The following is a 15,500-nucleotide window of genomic DNA, read 5'->3' on the forward strand; positions in this document are numbered from 1 at the left end:
AATTTGACTATGGCGTTGATGTTGTCCATACAGCTGGAGGAGGTTCATACTGAGCACTTGTAAAATTACACAATAAACCTTAGGCTCACTTAGCGAACCATTTAGTTTATTGCATTGTTCTGTAATTATTAAAAGTGAAATAAATCATTTTGAAATCGGATTAATCTTTTTGAATCACCCTGTATAAGGATGGGCTACTGAAATTTATATTCTATGAAGTTCTATTTACCACTCATTACTAGGTCAAGTTAAAACTTTAGCTTAGAACTTCAGCTTAGTTTACCTCAGTAGCTCTCAAAATCCGTCACCATCACCACAAATTCCTCTATAATTTTACATACCCATGTGTGATTTCCTCACAGCACCATGTGTCGCACTTTCTCTTGGAGGACATGGACATGATAATTTGTCTAGTCACTTACAGATGTTTGCTTTCAATATAGTACACCTTTGTAGTTGTGCTATCATCGTCTCAAAACGGTCTATTCCACCTTCATACGTACCATTCAAAAACCTCACTGATAAATCTGCTTATTCAGAACAGCTGTTCAGTGTTACACCATTTTATTTGTCAAATTCAGTTAATTGGTTATTGGAACATGTGCTATGTTCGAAAACAAAACGTATGCAGACATCTGAGACAGACGTTTAGGCGAAGAACATTTCCTTCATTTATTCGTCATTGACAGGACAATTTATTAGATTTTACACTGGAACAAGAGGGAAGTTTTTCCTTACAGCCTTGCTTGACAAGAGTTGTCCATTAAGTCTATAACTTGTACAGACCTATTGCCAGACCTGAGTCAGTTATTCTCCACTTCCTCTAAATCCCACTGTCTGATTATAATCTCACCATGACAGGGTGAAGGTACCACTAGGGATTAAAAGTACTCTGAGAAGAGAAGCTCTAAACTCAGGTCCCTGCGGTATCCGTGGGGTTGAGAAGTGCTCTGATTCGCCACATGTAGAGAGCGAACAGGGGAAATTCGTCCGACAGGGGGAGGACAAAGCTCTCCAGCTGGGCCTGGAGGTCCCGGTGCTCCGTCCCTGCCCTACTCTGCCTAGTCGGAGGAAGCTTCTCCAGGAGCCAGAAAAGGTAGAAAGAGTTCTCATACCTGTTCCAGTCCACCTCCTGCTGTTGCTGTCCATCACTGGAACTCTGCAAAACAACACAGTGCTTTTTAATAGCAGATAACCAAGTCCGTGAACTTGATGCTATGGCAGAAAAATAAACATAAGATTTTTTTTTCAAGTAATAATAGACAGTATTATATTTGTTGACAGAACAAAAAGGTGTGACAAAATAGGGGCAGTAATTGGGTATAACTTAATTTGTTTTGCTTCTGGTGATAATTTGCTTCTGGTTTTATTGGAATCAAATCCACCTCATTCTCACATTCAGATGCTCCTGAAGGCTTAAGTAATGGAACAAGGAGTGTTAAATCAGGAGTCAATAAATAATTAGAATATGGTCTATGTAAGGGACTGTTAACAACAAACACTGTAGTTTTTTTGTCTGTACAACATGTTAGAAAATTAATGCAAACCAATATTTTGGAAAAACCTGTTAATGATCACGCGTGTGCCAGGTGCCAACAAGAGCCATGAGAAACTGCAAGAGGCCGTCAACCAAACCCCACAGAAAAACCCAGCAGCCAAATTATTAACATTGCCAAGAGCCGTGAAATTGCAGCGGCATGCCCATAAATGCCGTCAGAATCCGCAAACAATGGCAAGAGATCAGCGACACAACCACAAGCTCTGTTGAGAGCTGCCGAGAGTGGCAAGAGCGCAGTGCCACACCCACAGGTGCCAACAGGAGGCGCACAGATGTCAAGAGCTCTACGCCATGTCCAGAAATACCGAAAGAAAAAAGGATGATGGTGAAAGCACAGCGCTGTGAAGAGCTGCAGACAGCAGCGAGAGCACAGCACCTGCTGAACTGAAGTTGGGCCACTGAACTACACATGGTGTTTTTGATTTTGTTTGTTTGTGAGCTAAGAAAATAAAATAATGTCTGCCATAAACATCACATCGTCTCATGTGGTTTTCCTTCTCCCAGAATGATAGAATGTGAAGTGCTGGTAAACTGACTTAATTTTAAAACATTTTTTGATACTGTAATCGTGAATATCGCCTGATACGGTTGATAAAGACTGAAATTCACCAAGCACTTTACTTAAGATAATCATCTAAATGTAGGCTATCATGCTCAAACTATGCAACCACTTTCACTCAACCCCACAGCAAAATACACAGCTGACCACATCACACAGCGTGAACGAGTGCCATTTCAGGAGAGATTGGTTACAGGTCTGAACTAAACACATTGATACTAATATACTATCACTACCTTTTTCCTAAGTTTACCAAATTAAGGCTTAGTTACAAGTTGAGTGGACAGCATGACAATTTGGTTTTCAGAGAAAATTGTGGATATTCAGTATAGTTAGTATTCAGGAGTTAGTATTCAGTATAGTCAGTAAAGGCACCTTCAAAAACTGCATATTTCATAACAGAGTTTAGTATGTGAAACATTAAAAACCATTGTACTCACAGATTTTGTGTTAAATGTGACAAAACTGGTTCTATTTTCTTTGCTTCAACCTCAAAACGTCAGAAAAAGTAAATATTGTGAGATCACAGATCGTAAACATATCGAGGTACTATGTTGTGATGCTATAAAACGGATTTTTCAAGGATTTAATTCTCACTTTGATACCGACAGGCTTCCAAAGCTTCTAAAGGGAGGAATCCGACAAGTTTTTTAATTAAAGTTGAATTAATAGTCAATTCTTTATTCTTTATCCATATTGCTCCTGTTGTGTTATGGTTTTGCTTTCTGGTTGTGAGCAGAAGAGGATAGTTCCCCTTTTTGAGTCTTGGTTCATTTCAAGGCTTCTTCTTCTTGCTATTAAGTTTTTCCTTACCGTCACCCTTAGTGTGGTCATCTGGGGCTTGGAACAGAATTTCTGTGAAGCTGCTTTGTGACTACAGCTGTGGTAAAAAAGAACTATACAAATAAATTTAAATTTAACTAAATTAAATATTTGCCACATCACCCATCTTCATTTAAATATCAAGTCAAATTTATTTGTATAGCGCTTTATACAACTGATGTCAGAATTCCAATAAAGACAGAGTTTTAACATGAAACATGTGAAACCCCCAGGTGAGCAAGCCAGTGGCAAGGAAAAACTCCCTCAGAGCCTAGGAAGAAACCTTGGGAGAAACCAAGGTTCACAAGGGGGGACCCATCCTCTGGTCAAACTACCTACAAATGATAATATTACTAATATTAATAGCAGTAGTATTAGTAGCAGTAATAGCTAGGAGTCTATGAAAACATCAATGTAGGGTGGGCAGCTAGTCCAAGGCAGGTGGCAGTAGCTGGGGCATGGGCAGCTGGTCTGAAGCAGGTAGCAGGAGAGCTTGACAGTCAGTCATCCATCAGCGTCCAGCTGGACAGGTGGGCATTCGTTTACTCGGACAAAGGCAGGGAGAGGGAATTAGTTTTATTCTGTTTGTTTGTATGTAAAACAGAGAATGTGAACATTTCCAGAGTGTGATCTTACTATGGATCTTACTATGGATCTTACTTACCAGCAGATCTTACTATGACAGCTTAACTAAAAGGAGAGAACCAGAAGGACACACAGGCATGAGAGCAGTCTGAAACAGTTGGGCATCCCTCCGTTCCACCGTCCACAAACCTGTGCGAGTGGCGGGACGACAGCAACAGTGTCTCAGTTTACTATAAGTCCCTAGTCCATAGACCCCTGGATCTGTTGCCTTCATCTAAAGGGGAATATTACCTATCAAAAGCTAAACTGAACAAGTGAGTTTTCAGCCTAGATTTGAAGATTGCAAGTGAGTCTGAGTCCCGAACATTTTCTGGAAGATCATTCCAGAGTTTGGGGGCTTTATAAGAAAAAGCTCTTCCCCCAGCTGCAGCCTTATGAATTCTAGGAACTATTAAAAAGCCAGCACTCTGTGATCTGAGTAATCGTGGTGGCTCGTAATGAGAAATAAGGTCTTGCAGGTACTCAGGAGCAAGACCATGTAGGGCTTTATACGTCAATAAAAGAATTTTGTAATCAATACAGAATTTAACAGGCAGCCAATGAAGCTATGATAGAACTGGACTGATATGATCACAATTTTCTAGTTTTAGTAAGGACCCTGGCTGCAGCATTTTGAACTAGCTGAAGTTTGCTTAAATTCCTACTAGTGCATCCTGACAGTAGTGCGTTACAATAGTCTAGCTTTGAAGTCACAAAGGCATGTACTAATGTTTCTGCATCATGCAGGGATAAGGCATTTCGTATCTTGGCAATGTTGATGTGAAAAAGCTGTCCTAGTGATACTGCCTACAACCCATGGAAAAAATTATGAAATCACCACTCTTGGAGGAAGATCTTTCTATTGTTTAATTTTGTAGGAAAAAAGTTCATCACAGAGACATGCCACAAAACCGACCTTCTGGCATTAAGAAAACAATAAAAGAAATTCATATAATTGTTGTTGTCAGTCACAATTGTGTTTTTAGATCAAGTAGAGGAAAAAAATACAGGATCTCTAAACTCTGAGGAAAATATTATGGAATCATGAGAAAAACACTGCACCATTAGTACTTTGTTGCACCACCTCCGGCTTTTATAACAGCTTGAATTCTCTGAGGCATGGACCTAACTAATGACAAACAGTATTCTTCATCAATCCGTCTCCAACTGTCTGTTATTGATGCTGCCAGATTAGCTTTGCAGGTTGGAGCCTTGTCATTGACCATTTTCTTCAATTCTCACCAGAGATTTTCAACTGGATTGAGATCTGGACTATTTGCAGGCCATGCCATTGACATTATATGTCTTTCTTGAAGGAAAGTTTTCTCATTCTTTGCCCTGTGGCAAGATGCATTATCATCTTGAAAAATTAAGTCATCATCACCAAACATCCTTTCAGGTGATGGAATAAGAAAAGCGTCCAAAATTTCAATGTAGGCTTTGGCATTTATTGAAGATGTAATGGCTGTCATCTCCCCTGTTCTTTACCTCCATCTTTACCTGACATGCAGCCCCAGATCATCAATGACTGTGGAAATTTACACGTTTTCTTCAGGCAGTCATCTTTATAAATTTCACTGGACCGGCACCAAACAAAAGTTCCAGCATCATCACCTCGCCCAATGCAGATTCATGATTCATCACTGAAGATTACTTTCATCCAGTCATTCACAGTCCATGATTGCTTTACTTTAGCCCACTGTAACCTTGTTCTTTTCTGTTTACGTGTTAATGATGGCTTTCGTTTGGCTTTTCTGGATGTAAATCCCATTTCTTTTAGGCCATTTCTTACAGTTCGGTCTCAGACATTGACTCCTGTTTCTGCCCACTTGTTTCTCATTTGTTTTGTTGTGCATTTTCTGTTTTCAAGACAAGTTTTCTATCTTGACGCGTTGATGTTTTCCTTGGTCTACCTGTATGCTTCCCTTTTACAACCTTCCCATCTTGTTTGTACTTGGTCTAGATTTTACAGCTGACTGGGAACAACCATCTTTTGCAACATTCCGTGATGATTTACCTTCTTGAAGAAGTTTTATAATTCTCTCCTCTTGTTTCTACTGACATCTCTCGTGTTGGAGCCATGATTCATGTCAATCCACTTTGTGCAACACCTCTCCAAGGTGTGAGCACTCTTTTTTAACTGAAGACTAGCAGATTTAATCTGATGCAGGTGTTTGCTTTAGAACTGCAAATTACAGAGTGATTCCATATTTTCCTCAGAATTTGGTGATACCATATTTTTTTCCTCTACTTGATCTACAGACACAATTGTGACCGACTACAACAATTACATTCATTTCTTCTTTTTTTTTTCTCAATGCCAGAAGGTTGGAATTTTCAAAAAAAAAAAAAAGTTTTGTGGCATGTCTTCCTCCAAGAGTGGTGATCCCATAATTTTTGCCATGGGTTGTATGTGTTGATCGAATGATAAATCATTTATGACACCGCCAAGATTTTTTGCTGCTGAGCTAGGTGTGACTGGAAAGTCAGCGATATTTAAAATGAAATCTGATCATTTATTTCTTGCCACTTTTGGACCCAGAAGGAGAACCTCTGTTTTGTTACTGTTTAGTAGGAGGAAATTACCCAACATTCAGCCTTTCACGTCTTTTACACAGTCCTCTATTTTCTTTAATCTGTATTTGTCATCAGTCTTGGCTGATATGTACAGTTGTGTATCGTCTGCGTAACAATGAAAGTTAATACCATGGTTACTTATAACTGTGCCTAACGGTCACATGTATAGTGGAAATAATAACGGTCCTAAAATAGAGCCTTGCGGAATTCCAAATCTTACTTTTGAATAATTGGAAGATAAATCATTTACACAGACGAACTGATAACGTTCTGTTAAGTACAATTTGAACCATGATAGGACTGTCCCTGTAATTCCAACCATGTTTTCTAACCTTTCTAGAAGAATATTGTGGTCTATCATATCGAAAGCTATGCTGAGGTCAAGTAGCACTAACAGGGATACGTAGCCTTGATCAGAGGCTAGCATCAAGATTTGGTTTCTTGATCAGAGGTTTGATAACTGCTAGTTTAAAAGCTTTGGGTACATGGCCCAGGCTAAGGGACGAGTTTACTATAGTTAAAAGAGGACTGATAATAACTGGTAGTACTTCTTTGAGTAATTTTGAGGGAATTGCATTGAGTGTACAGGTTGTACAATTTGCAGAGGAGATAATCTTCTCTAGCTTTAGCTGTGGGAGTGGGAAAAAGTTTCCAGCCTTTCTTCTACAACTGCGTTATGCTTTGTATCAGCCACATCAGATGACAGCCAAGTTGGATTTAATACTGTGGGTTGAATTTGTTGTCTAATATTTTCAATTTTATTATTTAAAAAGTCCATAAAAACGTCACTGGTGAGAGTCGCTGGAATTTGTGGTTCAGTACCTGCCTGATTTTTTGTGATTCTGGAAATCACACTAAACAGTGCTCTAGGATTATATTTATTATTCTCAATCAGCGAGGCCGGATATGCTGAGTGAGCTTTAGTGAGAGCACTTCTATACTCTATAAGGCTGTCCTTCCAGGCAGAGTAGAATTCTTCCAGCTTGGTTTGTCGCCATTTCCACTCTAGTTTCCAAAGTGTTTGTTTCAAGGCATGGGTTTTATCTTTGTACCATGAGACGAGCTTTTTCGGTCTCATCCTTTTTATTTTAAGCGGCACCACATTTTCTAAAGTAGATTGAAAGGTATTTTCTAAATAGTCGGTTAGTAAATCCAGCTCCATTCGGTCTGATGGAATGGAAACTGGGGTTGATAGTCTGGGAGGTTTTCTATAAATTGTAGGGCGATAAAAGGTTTTATGAAGCGCTTTGTAGAATAGCGAGGGGACATACATATATTATGGCTAAGTTGTAGCTCATATGAAGTTAGGTAATGGTCGGAGATTGCTGAGCTTTGCGGTAGGATATTAAGCCTGTCTGTGTTGAGACCCGGTGTCAAAACTAAATCTAAAGTATGACTACATATTACATAAAATCATATTCAAGTTATCAGTATAACCAGAATTAGTATTGTCAGCCTATCATGTAACAAAAATAAAGCACAAAATCAACACAATGGATAAAAAAGGCTACTCTGAAACATGAAAAAGATCATGTTGAGGATACTGCTTGTTGAGATATCAGTATGGAATGTAGCTCAAAAAAAGTCTATTATCTGTCACCCAGTTTCTACTTGAACTTCTAAACTGCTACAAGTTTCACCCAAGCTCATTTCGGCTTCAGGCAGATGTATCACAAGAGAAATGACTGTTTCAGTCAGTGCCAGTAACTGCAAGGCAAGTGGGCAGCAACAGCGGTGCCCCAAAAGTCAGATTACTCAGCCATGAACTGAGCAGTCAAGGATTTGATTCAGGCATCCTGCTTCTGCCACTGCATCCTTGGGCAGGACACTTCAGACCAAGCTGCTGCTCCAAGGGGTTACTGCCACTGTAAAGTGGATCCCTGCAAAATGAATAAATGTAAATCAGAAGGCCAAGACTTATCAATCAGGACAGCTACTGCTCGAAGGGGAAACCAGTCATTTGGCTTGCATGTGACGAACCTCAGCAAGCGTCTGTCTACAGCCTTCACAAAATGTCCTCTTCTCCCAAAAGAGTGAGGCCACACTCACCCTCCCCTCCAGATAACAAACACTGAAGAAAGAGAAGTAGATTATGCTTCAAAGTGCTGGAACTGGATAGTAGTACAACAGATGTTGGTGGCACTGCTCCAAGTGTCTCCAAGCTGGTCGAGAGCAAGTGTGCAGGCAAGAGCTACCAGCAACAAACGACAGTGAGAGAAATTCAGGCCCAATGGCTTCAAGGGCATCCTGCCTGTTCAGAGTTAATAACTGATAGCTCCACCTGCTCCAGCTGTAAAGCAAAGATGGCTGAACATGGGAGGAAGGGCACTTTATAGGCACCTTCAGAATGACTGCAGAGAATGATAAAAAGAATGATATAAAACTGGATTCGTAAAATTTGTGCTGTGATTCAGAAGGCCGAGACACCACGTCTAATGAAGGTGACAAGAAGAACGAACTGTGGCAATGATGTTCACCCTTGTGTGTAATCACTCCAGCAAGAAACAGAGGAAACAATAAAACCAACAAAAGTTCAGGGTTACCATGATTATTGTTTGAAAGTCCAGCAAATAAAAGTTGCAAATAATGTGGAAGTGCAATAGGCTTGTTCATACCAGAGTTTCTGATAGGAAATCTCGGTGCTGGTCACTGTATCCCAGAATGACTCTGCTGCACAAAGAAGTACAATTCCGGTCGTATATTGATTGCTATGCAAAACCACATTATTACATGAGATCATCAGTGCTGGGATAGTTACTGGAAAAAGTAATGCATTACAAAACATGGAATTACTCATCACTTTCTCACCACCATTACTTGAAACTGATTGGCTGAGCTTTGGTATCTTTCCCTTTTTTCTTTCTTTCTTTCTTCTTTGTCCATTCTTTCTTTTGCTATCTTCCTTCCACGTTTTCCTCAGTTCCTTTCTTTCATTTTTTGTTTTTGTTTTACTCTTGCTTAACATTCTTCCTTTTCTTTCTCTTTCCTCATCTTCGTTCTTATTCTTTTTCTTCCTAACTTCATTTTCTTGGTTTCCTTCTCTTTCTTCTTGAATTCTATGATACATTGCTGAGAAATATTGTTTTTGGGGAAGTTAGTCTCTTTCTAATTTTCTTTTTTGGTTTCATTTATTCAGCAGGAGCTTTTAAAGCTAGTATTTTTTTTTACCTTGCAAGCACTGTGTTTCTTTAGAATTTCTATCAGGCAGATAGTGTCTGGCAGAATTTTAAGTTGCTGGTCTTGCAGACTTATTTTATCAAATACCGGTATTTACCAGCTAACAGAAACTGGTTGTCGCAATGAAAATTAGTGATGAGCGATACTGTAGAGTGAAGAGAGTGATTACTTGGGGTGAGTGAAATGTAGAGTATGTCTATTTAGGTTAGACTGTTAGAGAGTGTATGTTTATTTGGGTTAGACGTGTGTGTGTGTGTGTGTGTGTGTGTGTGTGTGTGTGTGTGTGTGTGTGTGTGTGTGTGTGTGTGTATGCAGGCCGCTGCTCTGCTTGTTAGCAGCAGCTTTCGTCTCAGCCCTCCAGAGGTGTGACAGCATGTGACATACTTTCCTTGGCAACAATGCCCACCAGCCTAGGGATCCCTATGCTCACTTTCTTCTCCCAGCCCTCCCTCGCTCTCTCTCCCTTTGGCCCTACCTCCTCCTCAGTATCTCTCTCTCTAGGCATAATATTACCAATAAATAAATATATAAATATGAAAGTTCAGCTCGTCACGCCACTGACATTTTTTGGAGCACAACCTCTCTTCGAGAGCAGGAGGAAAGAATTATGAAAAAGTTTTTTTTCCTGCTCTCTCCTGCATAAGGGGACTGAACTCAATGTTCCCATAACTTATTCAACACAAAATATGAGCACAAGGCAAGTAATGAGAAGATGGACGACGCCATAAAAAACGCTGAATCCTCAACAGCACAGAATTCTGGCTTCAGCACCTTTGGTTTTACTTGGTACTCTGTCCACTAATTCAGTTTAGTGAGAACTTTTCTATAAGGGTCCCATGACAGATATGTCAGTATGGCACAAAGGTAATTATAGAGCAAGACACCACAGAGGTAGCAATTTTACACTAAAAACTTACAAAAAACTATAACTGCAACAAAAATAATGACGTTACTTCTTTCCCAAGGGTAACATGGTTACAGAATAATGCTGAAAGGAGGCCACTAAAGTGCTGGAATATCAAATGTGTGGAATGAGGAGGTAAGGAAAAAAATTATCTGAAAAGTATGCTGAGATGACAAATCTGAAGCTGAAATGTCATTCATTCCAAATCTGGGCATCCTGGGGCGCCCAGCAATAAGAGCTCAGTCTGGGCTATAGGAGGACCGGGGGGGACAATAGGTGGGAAAGGGAAATAATAACGAGGAGTGAAAAAAGAGGCTGAAAAAAGAGGGCAAACGAAAGAGCGAGACAGACCAATCATGAGGAAAGAGAAAAGAAAAAGAGAGAAGTCTACAGGCAGTAGTTTGGAGAGGCGTCATTGATCTGTGGGGAATGGAGATGACTCTGGTGCTGTAGGACAGCTAGACATTATGGCTCTGACTGATCATAGCACTGCGCTGTCAGTGTCTTGATAAAACCAGATCTTATGGCCTGTTTGTTTAGTTGCATAGGCTGTAGTTCTCAAACTTCTCAAACTTTGTATGTGGATATGGACCATGTAGATTAGATATAGCTGATCAACATGGACTTGGTACTTGCTTGTGGCTCTTCTAGGCTTGCTCTCCTGCAAGATGGACTGACCTGGTGAGTCTTTCAAAAAGGAGATTTAAGAATATAAACGTCTATCAGATTTTTCAGCACAGTAAGGCTTGTAAGAGTAAAACTTAATAAAAAGTGAGGATGAAGATTTCAGTTGGGGTGGGACTCCCCAAGACAGGTTTCATTCAGTCACAAGACAGGACTTTCAGGGTCATCTCAAACAAATTGTGTATGCTGAGAAAATCCGCAACAAACGCCACCTTCAGCACCGAAGGTGGAGGCTTGTGACAGCACAAAAAATAAAATAAAATAAAACGGGGTCCTGTGACTTTTGACTCACCCTGTAGAATCACCAATATATACATTTAAAGACATGTAGAAGTTTTAGATGCAGCTTCCAGAAAACGTTACGAGAAGACAACTTGCTAGATGGACTGGATCCATACAGATTTCAGAACATAAAAACTAATAAAAGTGGCTACCAAAGCTCTTAATTAATAAACTCATACATAAATATTAAGTCAATTTATAATAACAATTTCAGTTTTGTAATTAAGGCTACAACATGATCTTATTGTATTGAAGGCTACAGACATACGATATTCTTATTAAAATCTTTAGTAAAAATCACATATCAATACAAGAACAACTTTTTTTTTACCTTATTCACCTCATTTTGAAAGTTGTTAATGGCTGTTTTCTCTCTTTAAATGATGCACACAAAAATGACTCGCATGACTGGCGCAACCTGCTGGAAAAACTGCCACACATTATCATGTAAATGAGTGAGTTCCAAAGGCTGTGCATTAAAGATATTATTTTTCCCATTGTTGTAGTGTCATCATTTTACTACTACCTGAATAATCAAGACACTTAAGTTGAACAGAAAGGCTGAGAGTTTTCCTCAGAATATACGCTTCACTTTACTGAAGTTTTTCCATTTTTGGTGACTTTTTACTTTCATGCCACTACATTTCAAAGACAAATATCTTACTTTTTAATCCACTACATTATGCAAATCTGTCATTTCTTTTGGCTTTTGTATACAAAAAAAGTACAGTCAAAACAAAAGAGGCGGGAAGCTTTCCAATCAGGACACAGCGGCACTTTCTTTTGAGCTTGTTTTGACCTGTCGGTCATACCGACCCAGCGCAGCACACGGTTCAACATCAGTGCAGCAGCGTAAAACTTTGGGAGAGTCTATTCAATATAAATGATGAACTAACCAAATTTTGTGTAAATAGACCACAATATACAGTGGGTTGCAAAAGTATTCATACCCCTTGAACTTTTCCATATTTTGTCACATTACAACCACAAACATAAATATATTTCACTGGAATTTAATGTGAAAGACCAACACAAAGTGGTATACAATTGTGAAGTGGAAAGAAAATTATACATGAATCAAAACATTTTTTACAAATAAAAAACTAATAAGTGCGACGTGCAAAAGTATTCAGCCCCCTTTTCCCTGAGTGCAACCAATTGCATTCAGAAGTTGCCTGATGACTGCTAATGACTCAAAAGGGTCCACCTGTGTGTAATCTAATCTCAGTACAAATACAGCTGCTCCGTGACGGCCTCAGATGTTGGTTAAGAGAATATTGGGGAGCAAACAGCATCATGAAGTCCAAAGAACACACCAGACAGGTTAGGAATATGGTTTTGGAGAAGTTTAAAGCAGGCTTAGGTTATAAAAAGATTTCCCAAGCTTTGAACATCTCACGGAGCACTGTTCAATCCATCATCCGGAAATGGAAAGAGTATGGCACCACAGTAAACCTGCCAAGACAAGGCCGTCCACCTAAACTTACAGGCCGAACAAGGAGATCACTGATCAGAGAGGCAGCCAAGAGGCCCATGGTGACTCTGGATGAAATGCAGAGAGCCACAGCTCAGGTGGGGGAAACTGTCCACAGGACAACAATTAGTCGTGCACTACACAAATGTGGTCTTTATGGAAGAGTGGCAAGGAGAAAGCCATTGTTAAAAGAAAACCATAAGAAGTCCCGTTTGCAGTTTGCCAGAAGCCATGTTGAGGACACAGCAAACATGTGGAAGAAGGTGCTTTGGTCAGACGAGACCAAAATAGAACTTTTTGGCCACAATGCAAAACGCTATGCGTGGCGGAGAAATAACACTGCACATCAATCTGAAAACACCTTCCCCACTGTCAAATATGGTGGTGGCAGCATCATGCTCTGGGGGTGCTTCTCTTCAGCAGGGACCGGGAAGTTGGTCAAAGTTGATGGGAAGATGGATGGAGCCAAATACAGGGCAATCTTGGAAGAAAACCTGTTGGAGTCAGCAAAAGATTTGAGACTGGGGCGGAGGTTCACCTTCCAGCAGGACAACGACCCTAAACATAAAGCCAGAGCTACAATGGAGTGGTTTAAAAAAAAGAATATTCATGTGTTAGAATGGCCCAGTCAGAGTCCAGACCTAAACCCAATTGAGAATTTGTGGCAAGATCTCAAAACTGCTGTTCACAAACGCTCTCCATCCAATCTGACTGAGCTTGAGCTGTTTTGCAAGGAGGAATGGGCAAGAATTTCAGTCACTAGATGTGCAAAGCTGGTGGAGACATACCCTAAAAGACTTGCAGCTGTAATTGCAGCAAAAGGTGGCTCCACAAAGTATTGACTCAGGGGGGCTGAATACTTTTGCACGTCGCACTTATTAGTTTTTTATTTGTAAAAAATGTTTTGATTCTTGTATAATTTTCTTTCCACTTCACAATTGTATACCACTTTGTGTTGGTCTTTCACATTAAATTCCAGTGAAATATATTTATGTTTGTGGTTGTAATGTGACAAAATATGGAAAGGTTCAAGGGGTATGAATACTTTTGCAACCCACTGTAGAAATATGTACACATATGCAGTTTTTTTCTGAATTTATACAAACACTTTCATTTTATAGTAAATTAGTTTTGGCTAGTTTGTGTTTATGAACAGAGACCTACAGATGCAGTTTAGTAATGAAAAACTCACTTGTGAACCTTTGATTAAAACAAGTTTTTATCAAATTTTATCTTGTTTAAACTAAGTTGCAAATAAATCTTAAACCAAAACTTTGCTTGTTTCAGAGGCACTTAGTTCTACCTTATGGAAATTGTTTACCTTCAGTGTTTTGTGCTTTTGATAAATTTAATAGACATCAGGGTCACTAATTAATGACAGTCTATTAAACGATTGATTTCCCAATAGTGACACTGGAGTATTTTCACCTAAAATTAACTGATAAAGTGTGTCCTAGTAATACGACATTAGAGTCATTTAATTAATCTTTAAGGACTTTTACTTTCAATTCTTTTTTTTTAATTATATTTTTATTGTCATACACAAGCATACATGTCATTGTGGGACATATTTCAATCTTTTTGCATATATATGCACAGACACACACGTCAAAAACCAACACAGTTGTCATAAGTCCCCGTACATAAAGCTTTTTTTTTGTCCCCTCCAACCCCCCTAACCCCCCCAACAACATTAAAAAGAAAAAGAAAAAAAATCCACAGTATCAGAACTATATACATACAGGGGGTGATCTTGTCTGTTCAGAAATATAATTCGTTTATGAATATGAAATCAGGCCTAAGGGGTCTCATTGTAAGATTACCAAACGCGGTTATTTTCTCCATGTCATATATGTCCTTTATAATATCCATCCACACCTTGGAAAAATTGGACATAAATCCTGTGACAGCCACTTCCTAGTGAGAGCTTTCTTAGCTGCCACCAACAAAATGTTCATTAGATATTTATCTCCTTTCTCCCACTTTTGGGGTATGAGCCCAAAATATAAAGTCTTACTTTCTAAGGTAATTTCACATTCAAAAATCTCTTGCAGGGCTTCATGTATCCTCTTCCAGTAGACTTTAATACTGGGGCAGTCCCAAAATATATGGTAATGAGTTGCGTTTAGATTTCCACAGTTCCTCCAGCACACTGGGGGGTTATTATCATAATGGGCCTCCTGAGAAGGTATAAGAAAATAACATATCAGGGTTTTCCACCCAAACTCTCTCCAATAGGGACCTGGTGCATTTCCAATGATATCTCTATATTATTTTCCATTCTTCGTCTGATATAGTTATCCCTCTTTCCTTCTCTCATTTTGTTTTAATGTATGAAGTTGAATGTGTTTTTAAATCTGACAGGGCTCCATATAGACAAGAAATAATTCTACCGCTGGTATCTGCATTATATGCTTTCCTGAACAAATCCATCAGACCTGCCCTTAAATCAGTTACATTTTGTGCCTCTGTTTTAATAAAAATTCGCATCTGTAAATATCGATAGGAATCTTGTTTTTCTAATAAGTGTTTCTTCTTCAACTTTTCAAAACTAGGTATTGCTCCTTCTTCCAATATTGTACATATTGCTGTTATTCCCTTGGTCGTCCAGTCCTTAAATCTGGAATCCAGTTTATTCGGTGTAAAGTTGGAGTCATATGCACACCATTTGAGGATTACAACGTCTCCCTCTAATTTGTATTCTTTTAGTTTTCCATACTTTAAGGCTCCATTTCACCCATGCGTTATCAGTAGTATTTATGTAGCCTTGTAAGTTGTCATCTGCTAGGATTGCCTGTATCGGTATGGGGGTTATTTTTTCCTCAATATTCTTCCAGTG

General features: G+C 39.2%; 1 protein-coding gene across 1 annotated transcript in view; it reads right to left on the bottom strand.

Moving 5' to 3' along the window:
- Positions 1-643: 643 nt before the first annotated feature.
- mei4 (meiosis-specific, MEI4 homolog (S. cerevisiae)) overlaps positions 644-15,500 on the bottom strand; it is a 92,768-nt gene continuing 77,911 nt past the window's right edge. Inside the window, exon 5 of the mRNA XM_017697666.2 lies at positions 644-1,159. Coding sequence (XP_017553155.1) covers positions 914-1,159 — 246 coding nt within the window. The 3' untranslated portion in view covers positions 644-913. The remainder of the gene's footprint in view (positions 1,160-15,500) is intronic.

This window comes from Pygocentrus nattereri, chromosome 4, assembly GCF_015220715.1.
Source record: "Pygocentrus nattereri isolate fPygNat1 chromosome 4, fPygNat1.pri, whole genome shotgun sequence".
NCBI lineage: Eukaryota > Metazoa > Chordata > Actinopteri > Characiformes > Serrasalmidae > Pygocentrus > Pygocentrus nattereri.